The sequence below is a fragment of the Myotis myotis genome, unplaced genomic scaffold (genome assembly GCF_014108235.1).
Source record: "Myotis myotis isolate mMyoMyo1 unplaced genomic scaffold, mMyoMyo1.p scaffold_m19_p_5, whole genome shotgun sequence".
Lineage (NCBI taxonomy): Eukaryota > Metazoa > Chordata > Mammalia > Chiroptera > Vespertilionidae > Myotis > Myotis myotis.
Window position 1 is genome coordinate 77,858,646 of NW_023416357.1, and position 15,902 is coordinate 77,874,547.

At 39.3% G+C, this 15,902-nt stretch overlaps 1 protein-coding gene across 2 annotated transcripts in view; it reads left to right on the top strand.

Annotated features, from left to right (window-relative positions):
- The first annotated feature begins 1,631 nt into the window (after positions 1–1,631).
- PRRC1 (proline rich coiled-coil 1) overlaps positions 1,632–15,902 on the top strand; it is a 28,059-nt gene continuing 13,788 nt past the window's right edge. Inside the window, exons 1-5 of one of the 2 annotated variants that reach the window (XM_036309514.1) lie at positions 1,632–1,768; positions 7,509–7,670; positions 8,095–8,484; positions 10,680–10,840; positions 13,594–13,696. In XM_036309514.1, coding sequence (XP_036165407.1) covers positions 7,529–7,670; positions 8,095–8,484; positions 10,680–10,840; positions 13,594–13,696 — 796 coding nt within the window. In that variant the 5' untranslated portion in view covers positions 1,632–1,768; positions 7,509–7,528. Of the gene's footprint in view, positions 1,769–2,870; positions 2,892–7,508; positions 7,671–8,094; positions 8,485–10,679; positions 10,841–13,593; positions 13,697–15,902 lie in introns of those variants that run through there. The other variant, XM_036309515.1, reaches the window with a different exon arrangement.

The window sequence follows — 15,902 nt, forward strand, 5'->3', positions numbered from 1 at the left end:
GCCGTCATGGTTAACAGACCACGATCAATATTTCCCACAACCATAGTTAGTCCCCAGTATTCCTTTCTTGCCACTAACAAAATCTCCCTAAGTGTCAGGACCTGTCTATCTTGTTCATTGCTGCATTTCTGGTACCCAATGCTCAGCATACTGCAGCCACTAGTAAATATTTGTTGAATGAAGAAACCAATAGACCTTTACGTTATTAAGGGTGTTAACCAAAGAGGATGGAGATGGTAATATTTTCAGCACCTCCCCAAACAGCACTTTCTGGAGAGTAACCTAAATAGCCACCTACACACATTCTCAGTGGATAGGATAAGCGTCACCACCAAGGGAACAATCCATGGTAGTTGCAAAGTGAGATCTGAAGGCAGGGCATAGTTAAATAGTATTAACTTTTCTGTGAAGTATTTCAGAATGCTTAAAACTGTCAAGTCCAAGAGATAAATTAATGTTAAATCTATGAATGGATTCCTGATGGAATTTGGGAACCACAGAAACAATTTTCCATGTGTTTAACACTGGGCAATTTAAAAAGTGCTTTCACATGCCTTATTTTATTAGATTCATAGCTGCCTGAGAAATGGCAGATAATATTATTCCCATTTTACAAATCGGTGTGTAGCGACTGAGTGACCTGTGCAAGGCACAAAACTGCACAACTGGCAGTAGGGTGGTCCCAGACCCAACCAGGACTTCTGACTTCCAATTCCTTATTTTCTCTATTGTACTCCAGTCATCAATTTATTTAATGTCCTACATTATTGAGCATCGACTGTTTTTGGTACTGTTTTAAGTGGAATTTATGAGGTTAAAAAAGGATTGGCAAGAAAGGATTCTCTCACAGTGGTTCTCAACCTTCTGGCCCTTTAAATACAGTTCCTCATGTTGTGACCCAACCATAAAATTATTTTTGTTGCTACTTCATAACTGTAATGTTGCTATTGTTATGAATTGTAATGTAAATATTTGATATGCAGGATGGTCTTAGGCGACCCCTGTGAAAGGGTCCTTCGACCGCCAAAGGGGTCGTGACCCACAGGTGAGAACCGCTGGGTCTAGAGCCTTCAGATTGGCCCTCCTGACTCTTGACTTTGCACTTCTGTTGATAATCTTTGTCTTTAGTTTTCATTTAAAAAAAAAAAAGTAATGCATGTACTTGGGAGGAAAAATCAGTACAGTAGATGCTACCTGTCCCCACCCCACTCTCTCCTGACGCAACTGCTGTTATCTGGAAATCTTTGAAACTACATGGGGTAAGTTCCCTGTTTCGACCCTTCCTGGAGGTGGGGACTGAGCTCGATGACCTTGGCTGGCTCATCCCCATCCCTCTGGGGGCCGCGGCACAGGACACTGCTGGTGGTAAGGGTGGGGTTGCGCAGGGGATAGGAGGACAGTTCGGCTGGAGAAGGCTCTGGAGTAAGGCAGCGCCAAGCCGGGCTGGCAGAACCTTCGGACCCAGGTCCTCAGACAGGTTTACAGCGGGCCGGGGGCGGGGTTCCCGGCGAGTGGGACGGGGCGGGGCCGGGGGCCGGTGGGCGGGGCCGGGGCCGGTGGGCGGGGCCGGGGCCGGTGGGCGGGGCCGGGCGGCATGCCGACGTGGCAGGCGCAGGGGCGTGCGCCTCCGTGGCCATCTTGGAGGCGGGGACGCGCGGTGCGATTCCTCTGTGCCGCCTTCTCCTGGTCTCCGAGCTGTAGTCTTAACTCCCTGAGTTCCCGGTTCCCCACTTTCCGGCTGCCACGCAGACACTCCTCGGGCCCCCAGGTGAGCGTCAGCCTGGGAGCAACGCGGGTGCATGCGGGCGGCGGCAGCCCCGGGGGAGGGCGCCGGCGGGCGTTGTTGTCCCTGCGCGGTGGGCGGGCTGCCGGCCACCGGGAGGCTGGGGTCTTCCCGGAGCCCTGCGGCCTTTCCTCCCCGGCGCGGGCTGTGGAGCCCGCCGGGTGCAGTCCGGGCGCCGGTGCGCTTCGCCGGGCGAGCTGCGGTGCTGCCGTGGGTGCGTCTCGGGGGTCTCGTTCCGGCGCTTCGCCCTCGTCCAGGTGCCGAGGCTGGCGCCCCTGGCCTTTGGGCTCCACCTTCCTGCGCTCGGGCGCCGGGGGAGACACCGGCGGGCGCCCGCTGACCTTAGCCCAGCCCTGCGGGGCCTGGAGACGTGGCAGAGCCTGTGGGGAGGCCGCTGCCTCCCATTAGCAGGATTTCAGCTGCTCCCGCCTTGGCTGGGTCAACACACCGGACCGGCAGTGGGAAGGAAGTAGCTTATTTTCCCGTAGGTTCCCGGGTCAGCGCCTCACCGCTCCAGGGGCTTTTGTACTCTGCCCTTTGTTAGCTCCCGGGACCTCCTGCAGGCAACGTTGCAGGGGAGCCTGTATCCCAAATTGGCAGAGTTTATATCCAAGAGAGTTTTTGTCATTCAAAGTAGTCTTCAGAGACGCCATGTACATTTCTGTGAAACGGCACATTTGGGCATTCCAGGCTTCCTAAATGTCAGCCACTGTTTAATTCAGTGAACATTGATGGAAGTTTATTTGGGGATCAGAGCTGAGAGTGCAAAGACGGAAAACCCACACCCAGCTTTTGCACCTGTAATACATCAACAGTAATTGCTTTTACGGTTATCAAAGCTCCATTATTCCATTGATTTTTTTTTGTATCCTTATAAGTAGCCATCCACTTTAACGCTGATACATAAATATTCCTTTTTGTGCCCAGGCTTGAGCACTAAAACCTTTAACCACTCTGACACTTCACTGTTATTTTAAAATATATACATTTTATTGATTTTTTACAGCGAGGAAGGGAGAGGGATGGAGAGTTAGAAACATCGATGAGAGAGAAACCTCGACCAGCTGCCTCCTGCACACTCCCTACTGGGGATGTGCCCACAACCAAGGTACATGCCCTTGACCAGAATCGAACTTGGGACCCTTGAGTCTGCAGGCTGACGCTCTATCCACTGAGCCAAACTGGTTAGGGCTTCACTGTTATTTTACCACGATAGCTTTTCTTGAGTAGTAGAAGGTCTTACATTTATGTATACAAAATTTGCCCAATATTGTCATTAAGGTGATTCTCAAAGAGTAAAGCTTTTTTAAGGCTGAAATAAATGGCCTAATTATTCCATACTACGGATTGTATTCATTGGGCAAGTTCTTTTGCCAACACATTTGTTAATGTTGGGGATGAGGGTCATCTTTAAGTCTGACTTCCACTAGCCATTGTAAGGATTTGGTAGTGTCTGTAGTAGGACATGAATGACCAATAGAAAAATGGGAAGATGAAGAAGAGATAGCTTTTGGAAGAGATCATGCATATTTGCCTCCCACTCCTCAGTCCAATCCAGACAGACTTCTACCCCATTCCTTCCAAGGAAATAGCTCTCACTACATCATCTCCAGTTTAACAAATCCATTGAAGTTTTAGATGCCATGCTCTTTGATCCTGCAGATTTTAATACTGTTGCCTGTCTCTACCTTGGAACACACTGGCTGTTTGGACACCACAGTCTTCCTGGTTTTCTTCCTATCTTTCTGGTCATCTCTTGTTCTTCTCTGTATACTTGTCTTCTGCCTGGCTCTTCTTCAATGACTGGTTGGCTCGTATTCTCTTTTCACTTGGTATTCTCTTAGTCATCTCAGAACATGACTTTGGAGACTAGGTAAAATAAAGGAACCCACGCTTGCGTGGTTTCTAAGCTACAAACCAAGTCATTGTCTTTCCTTGGATGTTTCAAGGGACTTAAATTCAGCATGCCCAATGTAAACACTACTTTACCCTAACCCCGGAAAGATATCAAGCAAATACCTCTTCCATTGCTCCCTATGTTAATGATACCCATCTCTGTCCAGTTGTGCAAGTCAAGTGTCTCACCATCATTGACCCATATCCAGTCTGTCACCACCTAAACATTCCTTAAATCCACTCTTCTCTAGCTCCACTATCACCACTTTAGTATAGGCCAAAGTTTTTTTTTCTTTTTTTAAAATATATTTTATTTATTTTTCATAGAGCAGAAGGGAGAGGGATAGAGAGTTAGAAACATCAATGAGAGAAGAACATCGATCAGCTGCCTCCTGCACACCTCCTGCCGGGGATGTGCCCTCAACCACGGTACATGCTCTTGGCCAGAATCGAACCTGGGACCTTTCAGTCTGCAGGCCGACGCTCTATCCACTGAGCCAAACTGCCTAGGGCAGGGGTGGGCAAACTTTTTGACTCGAGGGCCACAATGGGTTCTTAAACTGGACCGGAGGGCTGGAACAAAAGCATGGATGGAGTGTTTGTGTGAACTAATATAAATTCAAAGTAAACATCGTTACATAAAAGGGTACGGTCTTTTTTTTTTTTTTAGTTTTATTCATTTCAAACGGGCCGGATACGGGCCGTAGTTTGCCCACGGCTGGGTTAGGGCGAGGCCAAAGTTTTTCAACCTTGGCATTACTACTTGGGGCCAAGTAATTTTTTCTTGCAGGGGCTGCCCTGTGTGTGGTAGGATTTTTAGCAGTACCCCAGCCTTTATCTACTAGATTCCAGTAGTACCTTTCTAGTTCTGACAACCAAAAGTGTCAGAAGCACTTTCTTCCCCATCTCCCTAGGTATCTAGGGTGTTATTACTTCCTACTTGAACTACTTCTGTATCCTTCTTAATGGTCTCTCTGCATTTACTCTGACTGTCCTGTGGCCCAGTTTGCATACTGTCATCAAAAAGAATCTTCTCAGCACAAATATGAATTGTCAAACTCTGGAATCAGTCTAAATGTTTTTCAGGAGATAAATGGATAAAACTAGTACATCTATAAAATGGAGCACTATTCAGCAGTAAAAAAAGAACTAACTATTGATACACCCAGCAACTTGATGGGTTTCAAGGGCATTATGTTGAGTGAAAAAAAGCCAGTCTCAAAAGGTTATATGCTGCGTGCGATTCTATTGATGTAACATTTACAAAATGAGAAAACATTAGAGAAAGTTTTTTGCCAGGACTTATGGTTGGTGGAAGCATGTGACAGGATGTGACCAAGGGGTTTCCTGGGGGTGACAGAATAGTTCTGTATCCTGATTGTGATGGTGGTTATGATGCAACTTCATCTAACTATACTCACACATGCGCACAAATATAAAAACAGGTGAAATCCAAATAAGGTCTATGGTTTGATTTACTAGTATTGTACCAATGCTAATTTCCTAGATTTTATCATTGTACTAGATTATATAAGACTAGAGGTCCAGTGCACGAAATTCGTGCACTCGGGGCAGGGGTCTCTCAGGATGTTGGACATCCTTAGTGCGGAGGTGGGAGAGGCTCCCACCACTGCCACTGTGCTTGCTAGTCATGAGCCCATCTCAGGGCTTCTGGCTGAGTGGAACTCCCCCTGTGAGAGTGCACTGACTACCAGGGGGAAGCTCCTGTGTTAAGCTTCTGCCCCCTGATGGTCAGTGTGCATCATAGCAATCGGTCATTCCACCATTTGGTTGATTTGCATATTAGCCTTTTATTATAGGATGCTATTATTGGGAGGAGCTGGGTTAAGGGTACTCATGAGCTCTGTTCTATTTTTGCATCTTCTTGTGAATTTAAAATTTCTTCAAAATGTTAAAGCAAAAGACGACAATGTCACATCCAGCTTAAATGCCCTATAGTGATTTTTTGTCCTTAATAAAATTCCTGCCCAGATGGTGTGGCTCAGCGAGGAGATCACAGTTTGATTCCCAGTCAGGACACATGCCGGGATTGCGGGCTCAATCGCCAGTAGGGAGCATGCAGGACACAGCTGGTCGATGGATGTTCCTCTCTCATCGATGTTTCTATCTATCCCTCTCCCTCTAGAAATCAATTTAAAAAAAAACATTTTTAACAAAATGAAACACTTACTAATTAATTCTTTAAAATATTAAGAAAAACAACCCAATTCCTTGACCTGCTTATAAGGCTCAACACGGCCTGAGCCTTATAATAGGCCTGAGCCTATGTCTCCAGTCCTCATTCTTTTCTGTTTTGTGCCACATGGGATTTCTTAATGTGTCTTGTTTCCTCTACCTTGTCAGGGCCTTTATACTTCCTATACATTCACTTTTTTTGTCTTAATTAAATTCTGCACATTCTTCAGAACCTTGGGGGACCCTTTCCTGACCTTCAGGTCAAAATCATTCCTGTCATACAAAACTGTCTCACACCCAGAGCACATACCTCAGGCTAAATTCTTTGTACATTGGTATTACTCTTTGATTATCTCCTGGACTGTAAGAATCCTGTTTGTGCATCCATTGTTTTTCCAGAGGCACCACTACAATGCTTCGCAAGTAGTCAACCTTCACTGAAGGATAAATGAGGAAAAACATAAAAAAACAAATTTGGTGTATTTAGAAGTTTTGAATTTATGCTGGAGACAGGCTTGAAATTTTGTAATTTATAAAGGATTTTTCCATATTTTGTCATCATTATCGTCTGTTAGGATTCTGGTATCTAGTGGCATTTTTGCTATAGTTAACTTTTCTAAAACTCTGACATATCGTTTAGCCATTAATGTGAGGAAAACCGAGAATTGAGCATATTTTATTATTTTTCAGTGTTAATGGGAGTAGCCCACATACAATGCTTTATTGGGAGAGAAGAAGTGTTTCAAAAATACTGATTTTTATTTTAAATGTAATAGTGACTGGAACCCAGATATAAATCTAAAAATGCATCGCCCTAGCTGGTTTGACTCAGTGGATAGAGTGTCGGCCTGCAGACTGAAGGGTCCCGGGTTCGATGTCGGCACATGCCTGGGTTGCCAGCTCTATCCCCAATGTGGGGTGTGCAGGAGGCAGCTGATCAGTGATTCTCTCCCATCATTGATGTTTCTCTTTCCATTTCCCTCTCCCTCTCTGAAATCAATAAAAAAAATATTTAAAATAAATAAAATAAAATGCATGCGTGTGACAGAAAGTAAATTAGTAATTTACTGTTTGAAATTATTGGATGAGTAATTATAGTTAACATAAAATCATAATGATTAATTATATAGTTAACATAAAATTATTTCCCAGTAATAAGTATGTCACAGATTGCCTATTTAACATTCTTCCAGACTGTTTTTTTTTTAGGAATTTTGACAGACCCTTCATCTGGAAATAAGTGGCATTGTAAACATAAAGACATCTGTCTCTTAATGATTATTTTGTTTTTGGTATATTTCTTTATTATTTTTTATCATCTTTGTTGTTGAAAGTATTACAGATAAATCAACAAACAACACGTGCTGGCAAGGATGTGGAGAACGGAACCCTAGTACACTGTTGATGGGAATGCAGACTAGTACAACTAGGGGAAAACAGTGTGGAATTTCCTCAAAAAATTAAAAATGGAATTGCTGTTTGACCCAGTGATCCCACTTCTAGGAATATATCCTAAGAAGCCTGAAACACCCATCCGAAAGATTATTCTTTAAAATTATTCCCTAACTATACAAGCTTTAAAAATATGCTTTGACTACTGTGTAATACTTATTACATTTTTATAATTTTACAGTATATCATAATTGAAGAAAAATGATGGAAGAGAGTGGAATAGAGACAACACCTCCTGGAACTCCTCCACCAAATTCTGCAGCAGGACTGGCTGCTGCTGCTGCTGCTTCTGCTGCTGCTACGGCTGCTTCTGCCGCGATGTGTTCCACCCCCGTTCCTTTAGGTACATGGAGTTGTCTAGCATATGATGTTTTTTTTTGTTTGTTTTTTGGTTTTTTTTTTGGTATAGCAAAGATGGAGTTTTATTCAAGAACAAGTACAGACTCCCACGTGGGGAGAGGGCAAGAGTCCCACAGAATGGACTCCCACATAGGGAGGGGGATAAGGGTCCCCACATATAGTGTGTTTTAAGGATAGTGAAGAGACTTCTCTTTTCTGTGTCAATTTAAAAAATGCATATATTAAAACTTATTTTAAGTGTTTTTGGGAGTTGGAAGTCATATTTGTTGTATATTTTAAATTATACATTTTTTAAATCATGGGATGTGGTCTGTTATATTTAAACATTTTGCAAGAAGAAAGTCATGAAAACTAAGTGAAAGTGTTTCCAATTTTGTCTTTTTTTTTTTCTCTTCCCCTTTTCCTAGCTGCAACCAGTTCTTTTTCTTCTCCAAATGTATCTTCTGTGCAGTCCCTGCCACCACACGCATCCTCTACCCCGCAGCCATCCCTTCCTCCTGTGAGGCCTTCAGCATCATTGCCTTTTGTGCCTCCTTCACCAGTTCCTTCTGCTCCACCACTTGTTACTGCTGTACCACCTCCTGTGTCTCCACCAACTGCTGCTGCCTTTAGTAATCCTCCTTTATCCCCCTTCCCAACTTCAACTTCTGCCCCAAGTACTCTTCCATCTGCGCCCCCTTCGGGTCCTCCCACATCAGGATTTTCTGTCGGGTCAGCGTATGACATTACAAGGGGACATGCAGGAAGAGCTCCCCAGACACCCCTGATGCCGTCATTTTCTGCACCTCCAGTAACGGGTAATCCTTTCTTACTCATACTTTGAAATAAGTGGTTATAGCTAATGTTTTGTTTTTCAAATAATGTTTTGTTTTTCAAATAATAATAAGATATAATTTGCATACCATATAATTCTCACATTTAAAGGGTGTAATTCATTAGTTAATGTATTTACAGAATTATGCAACCGTGACCACAATTTTAGAACCTTTTAATCACTCCAAAAAGAAACTGCATAACTATTTGCAGTCACTCCCTACTTCCTCCCAAATCCTCACAGCCCTAGGCAACCACTAATCTACTTTCTGTCTCTGAATTTGCCTATTTTGGACATTTTATGTAAATGGAATCTTACTATATGCAGCCTTTTGTAACTGGCTTTTTCAGTTGGCATATTTTCAAGGTTCATCCATGTAGCATATGTCAATACTTCATTCCTTTTTATGGCTGGGTAATATGCCATTGAATGGATATACCATATTTTGTTTATTTAATTCATTGGTGGTGGTTTCTACTTTTTTGGCTATTATGAATACCTCTTCCATGAACATTTGTGTACAAGTTTTTGTGTGGACATATTTTCATTTATCTTGGATATGTACGTAGGCATGGAATTGCTGACTTTAAAAGCCACCAGACTGTTTTCCAAAGCAACTCTCTTACCAGCCATGTATAGGGGTTCCAGTTCTCTGCATTAATGTTTTAAACTCATTTCTTGGACTTTCAGAGTTTCCTATTCTCATGTTTTTGCTATTTAAATTATTAAAATAAAGCTGATGTAACTTAGTATATGATTTTTATATGTTGTAAAACTTAGTAGTACATGATTAGTATATGGACTGTCAGACAAAACTGCAAAATTTTGCCCTAATATTTTGTGCACTTATTGAGAAACATCAAGATTAAATTTGAGAATTTTTTAAAACTTTACTTAAAAAATTATCAGGACTGAATAGTCCAGGGAGCAGTTTTATTTAGCCTGGTAAAAATTTAAAACCAAATAAAAGCTTCTGTGTGCTATAAATTGGTGGTATTGGATCATTTCCTTTTCTAGGTCAGCTATACCTTCTATTGGCCTCTCTGGAATGGTTGTTAGAAACCAATATTAAAACTTCATCCTTGTTATTTTCTGCCTACCATTTCTTATTTTAGGAAAGGAAACAACTTTGCTGTAATTTTTATTATCCAACTTTGCATATCAACCTTTACAAATAAATTTTTTTGTAGAGTAAAAGTATTATACCCATGTTTATGTGTATGTGAATTTTCTTTTTGAGTTTAAATAGGGTATAGAGCAGTGATGGCGAACCTATGACATGTGTGTCAGAGGTGGCACGCGAACTCATTTTTTTGGTTGATTTTTCTTTGTTAAATGGCATTTAAATATATAAAATAAATATCAAAAATATAAATCTTTGTTTTGCTATGGTTGCAAATATCAAAAACTTTCTATATGTGACACGGCACCGGAGTTAAGTTAGGGTTTTTCAAAATGCTGACACGCCGAGCTCAAAAGGTTCACCGTCACTGGTATAGAGAGTATGCGTACTAATTGTTATATGCTTTTATGTGATGGGCTTGGGTGCTTACACCAGTGATTATTATGCACTAAACAGATTAGAACTATAGCTGACCACATCCAAGTGCTAAATAGAGTAAATGTGAAGTAATTTTTTTTCCTTGTTAATCCTCACCTGAGGATATTTTTTCCATTGCTTTTCCTAGAGAGTGGAAGGGAGGGAGGGGGAGAGAGTGAGAGAGAGAAACATGGATGTGAGAGAGACACATTAGCTGGTTGCCCTCCCATATGCCCCTAACTAAGAGTGGTGAGTGAACCTGAAACCCAGGTATGTGCCTTTGGCCAGGAATCCAACCTGTGATCCTTCTGTGCACGGGGTGGCACTCTAACCACTGAGCAACACTGCCCAGAGCATGAAGTACTTTTTGCTTGTTATTTTATTTGTACATTTTCAGGACAATTGGTGTAAGCCTATGAAAAAAAGAAATTTATTTTTTGGAATTTTATTTCATTTGTATTTTATAAAATAGTTTTAGGTGATTCTTTGAGTTCATAACTTAATCTTGAAATGCCTGGGTATACAGATACATTATTTAAGCTGTTTTAAATTGCTCATCTCATATATTGTATCTTCTTTTTATAGGAAATCGTTTATGGAATAAATTACATATATTAAACATTTTTGCCATTAACTAGGTATTTTGCCAGCCCCCATTACTCAGCAAGCCAGTTTGACACCTCTGGCCCCGGGGATTGAAACCACCTCAGCCATTACTTTTCCAGAGGAACAAGAAGATCCTAGAATTGTTAGAGATCAGGATGAAGCATCTGCGAGTGGACTCTGGGGTTTTATCAAGGTGAGCTTATTTACTTTAAAAACCATGCTTTTATGAAACTAATAGGCATTCATTAGAGAGAATTTTGAAAATATAAAATGGTGTAAGGGAAAAAATGATTTTTATTCTCTTTACCAGTTTTCTATAGTTTCAGTCTTTTGTTTGTGCACATCTATGTGGATGTTAATCTCTTTAAATAAAAATCAAATTGGGGTAGTGCATGTGGAGATGTCTTTTGTTTGTCTTTACCTACGGTATATCAGGAATATCTTCCTAGCCATAGCATATCTTCAGAAACTTTTTCTTTCTGGCTGCTTTGCCCTACATGCCATTGCATATATTTCCCATATTTTATTTTGCTAATGTGATTTGGCATTTTCTAATTGGAATTCTTATCAATAAAACTATGATTAGTGCTCTTATATGCAGATCTTTGTGTTCATCTGTTTCATCAGGATTAATTCCCAATGTATGTGCAAGTGAACACTTTAAAAATTACTGATAGAGGGATAAGAGATCAACCAAAGGACTTGTATGCATGCATATAAGCATAACCAATGGACACAAGACACTGGGGGGTAGGGGAGGCCGGGGGAAGGTCAAGGGGGGGGAAAAAAGGAGACATATGTACCACTCTTTGTAATATTTTAAGCAATAAAACAAAATTTAAAAAAAATTACTGATACATATTGTTGTCCAAGAAGGTTATTCCAAAATAGACTGTTAAAGCATTTTTCACTTTGCTAGCAATGATTATCTTAAAGTACAATATTTTCTAATTTGAAAGGCTAAAAAATACCTTGTTTTAATTTGCATTTCTTTGTTACTGAATTTGAACTTTTTTTTCAGATTTATTTACAATTTAGTTTTCTTTTGTGAAATCTCTATGTTCTTTGCTCAGTTTTGAATTGGGATGACTTTCTTAATGAACTCATAAGATCTGATATTGTAGTAAGAATATGCTTTTTGTCACAAAAGTTTCTAAATTTTCAGGACTCATTTCTATCAGTCTTCTTTCTTTTCAATTTTTTTCATGATAAAAATGACTTCCAATATTAATATATGATAAATGTTTTTCTTTGGTTTCTTAATTATTTTTTTATACTTGCCAATTTAACGTAGCTATACCTACTTTATTATATGAGGTAGAAGTCCATTTTAATTTTCTTTCAACCACTTAATCGACTATTCCAACATAATATCTCAGAGATTTGATATGTCACCTTTATCTCAGTTACTGAATTGTTGGTTAGTATCAGCTTCTGGGCTCTGCATTCTATTCCACTGCTCTGCCTGTCCTTGCAATAGTTCTACACTATTTTAGTTTTTGTAACTATTAATATTCATTGAAAGCCTATTCTGTGCTGAAGTGGGGACGGCGGAGTGTTTGTTGATGAGTAAGCGAGGCAGTTTCAGGTCTCTGCATCCATAAAGATACATCAGTATTTGGTTATGTATAAGTTTGCTGATTTCTCTGTTCTTTAAAAATTTTCTTTACTATTTTTTCCATTTATTTTTCTTGGTGAAATTTGGAATCGCTCCATGAGTACCCCCCATAATCCCCCACCAATATTCTGCTGGTGGCTTGGCTGCAGTTTAGTTGTATTTAAACATTTTTAGGTATTAGTATGTGGTTGACTGACTTACCGCATTTTTCATGTTTCATGAAGATGGCGTTTTTCTAAGCTGTTATTTTTTCATATCTCTCTCTGCTTTTTGAAGGCTTTCTTTATATAAGGACTATCACTTTTCTTGTGAAAAGCATATCATTATGTCAGTTATCAGTTGAATACCCAGTTTTGCTCTCCAGGTTTTATGACTAACTTCTGATGTTCAGCATAAGGTTGGTTGACAATCTTAAATGTCAGTGTTAATGAACTCATTGTTTTTTCTGAATCACCTTAGTTTAATGGTAGGTTGGAAGAGGTGGAATCATGGTTGTTAGCCAAATGCCATCTTGAGTCATTGCTCTCTCAAGAATCTTTTACCACGGGAGAAGGGTAGCACAGGAAGGAGGTACTCAGACCTGGCTCCTTATTTCTAATATGTGGTTTTAAGAATCAGATGGGTGCAAGGCCTATTGAGAGATCACTTTGTAAGTTATATAAAGATCTGTTCACTATGCTGTAGATCTGAAACTAATGTAATATTGAATGTTAATTCTAATTGGAAAAAAACACACAATCCAGAGACCTGGCTTAAAAGTGAGAATTTGGGTATGAACAAAACAAGAAATAGGAATTAGGACAAAGAAGAAACTCTGGTAAAACATAGCAGAATATTTTATATTAAGGTAACAGGTAGCTGCTTTGGGGAATAGATAAGAAGAATGTTTTCACTATTTTTATTTTTTTATTAGGGAACAAAGTATGGGTCTGTGGAGACATCTGATTACAATCTTTATTTGGGACCTTGATGGACAAGTTTTGCCTAGTCTTTTAGATAAATAAGTGAAATAACATATACATAGAAATTAAGTAAATATATATGCATGCACACATATGTAGATACAATATACATATGTCCCAGACCAGTGCTACTAAAAATGTGGTCTGCAGTTTGTTGTGGGTTTGTGATAGATAAGAGAAATTGAGAGTAAGCATTTTGAAATTTAATAGCAATTTAACATTGTTATAACCTTGTGTTTCTTATATTTTATAAAAGTACAGTTCTGTGATGCATTGGAAACCTAAAAAATAATTTATTTCATTATTGGGTGATCATTGTTTTCTTTGCTTAGAATGGGTATTTATATGTTAATTTGTTTTATGCAGGGTGTAGCTGGGAATCCTATGGTGAAATCTGTGCTTGATAAAACAAAACATTCTGTAGAAAGCATGATTACAACGCTGGACCCTGGCATGGCTCCATATATCAGTATGTACTTAAGATAGACTAGCATCTGCCATGTATTTTAAAAGTATGTGCTAATGTTAGCCATTAATTAGAAATCCACAGGTCTTAAAATTGGTAGAAATCCTCTTAATAGTCTTATATCGATTGCCAAATCTTAGTCTTGGTATTTTTAATTCATCTTTTCTTAATCACCATTAAATGCATTTTGAAAACTCCTCAGAATAAACTTTGGAGGAGTAAAAACAGTATGAATTACTAGTATGCATACTTACTGAATTAAAGTGTAAATGTGGCTAGTCACTTGCTTTATATGACTTTTACTTTATTCACTGTTAATTGAAGTGATGCTTTGTTTATATTTGATTTTGACATTTCTTCAGTTATCTATTTTAAATAAGTATATTTATGTTTAACTCAGTAATAATATTTTTAGAGGAAGTTAATCTATTAATAATACTGTAGATTACTGTAATTACTTGTTGTGAAAGCTGTTTTATCCATTTTTGAATCTTCATTACCAAGAATCCTCCAGACAGTTGACATAGACATGCAGTCTGCCCTTTAATTTTTAATGTACGTATCCAGTATGTGAAAAAATATAATCGTTTAGCAATATCAGTGACCAGTTATTAGTAATTCTGTTTAAGGTAATTTACAAGCCAAAGCTGTGTACCAGGTATCTGAATATAGGTTTTTAATGGCAATAAAAAGTCAATAGTTGTTTTTTTTAAAAAATATATTTTATTGATTTTCTACAGAGAGGAAGGGAGAGGGATAGAGAGTTAGAAACATCGATCAGCTGCCCCCTGCACACCCCCCACTGGGGATGTGCCCGCAACCAAGGCACATGCCCCTGACCGGAATCGAACCCGGGACCCTTCAGTCCCCAGGCCGACACTCTATCCACTGAGCCAAACTGGTTAGGGCAAAAAGTCAATAGTTTTAATGAGTTTTGAATAAGTTGGTAGCTTACTATGTAGTAAATGTCAAAGGACAAGATCTAACAATGCTAAGTACCATTTGTTAAATGCTTGCTCTGCCAGGCCCTGATTGTACCAAGAGCTCTGCAATATAGGTATTATTTTCCTCAAGTTTTAGATGAGGAACCTGGGTTCAGAGAGATTTAAGTTATCCTCGGTCATACAGCTTGGTGGAACTAGATTAAACCCATATGCAATTTTTGACAACTAACCACTTTGCTTCCCTTGAATCAGGAATTAAATCAGCTTAATTATTTTTGGAGTTTATACCTGCTAAAGGACTTAGAAATCAGGCCCTATCATGCATATTGATTTTACGTATTCATAATAATCAAGTTTGACAATGAACATATCATGATAATCTCCGTAAGCTCCTATTTTGAATGAGCAAAAGTATTTTTGGAGCTCTTGCTCTTTTAATGGGTACTGTATTAGACTGTGAAAGCCATTATTTTATGTATTCTTAGAGCAAGTCCTGTGAGGTGATAGGTACTTTTCTATAAAACAAGTTCAGTGACTTCCACAAAATAATGACGCTAGAAAATGATAGTTAGGACTATAATCCAAGACCATTTCTCAAGCCAGTAGTCTGCATGACATCAAGACAAAGTAACAAAAAAACCCCAAGGATGGAGGAAGAGATACAAAGTGAAGTTTATATTATTAGATAACGTAACATGTAATCTTAATCAGCTTTAAAAAGTAATACTGAGTGTGGAAAAGCAGACACTGTCTTGACAGCAAAAGCAAGACCATTCTTATCTAATAAAACAAAGTGAAACGATATTTTTACTCAGATATTCTTGAAATCATTTGATTTAAAAATTTTAAATGCATCATAAAGGCACAAGAGCTATTAGAAATGCTCTAATATATTTTAACACAGTTTAACTTTCTACATTCTTTTAATTAGTTCTCCCTTTGCTATGAAAGGCCACGCTAAGTGAAAGCTTAGTGGAGTAGTACTCAGCTAGAGTCAAGAGAAGTCTCATATGGAAGAAAAAAAACAAGAAAAAAGTATGTTTCCTCTTCTCTCCTATGTGAGCTATTGCTTTTAGGTCTTAGTAATGTCTGATAAAAAAAAAGGGGGGGATCCATAATAAAAAAAACTCAGATACTTAGAAAATATTTTCAACTGTTCCAAAAGATATTTATTAGGAAAACCATAGCATCGTTTCTGGGGCAAAATATTTTACAATACAGATGGCTTTCTTGAGAAATCTCTCTTACTAGAGATAGCCTAATGC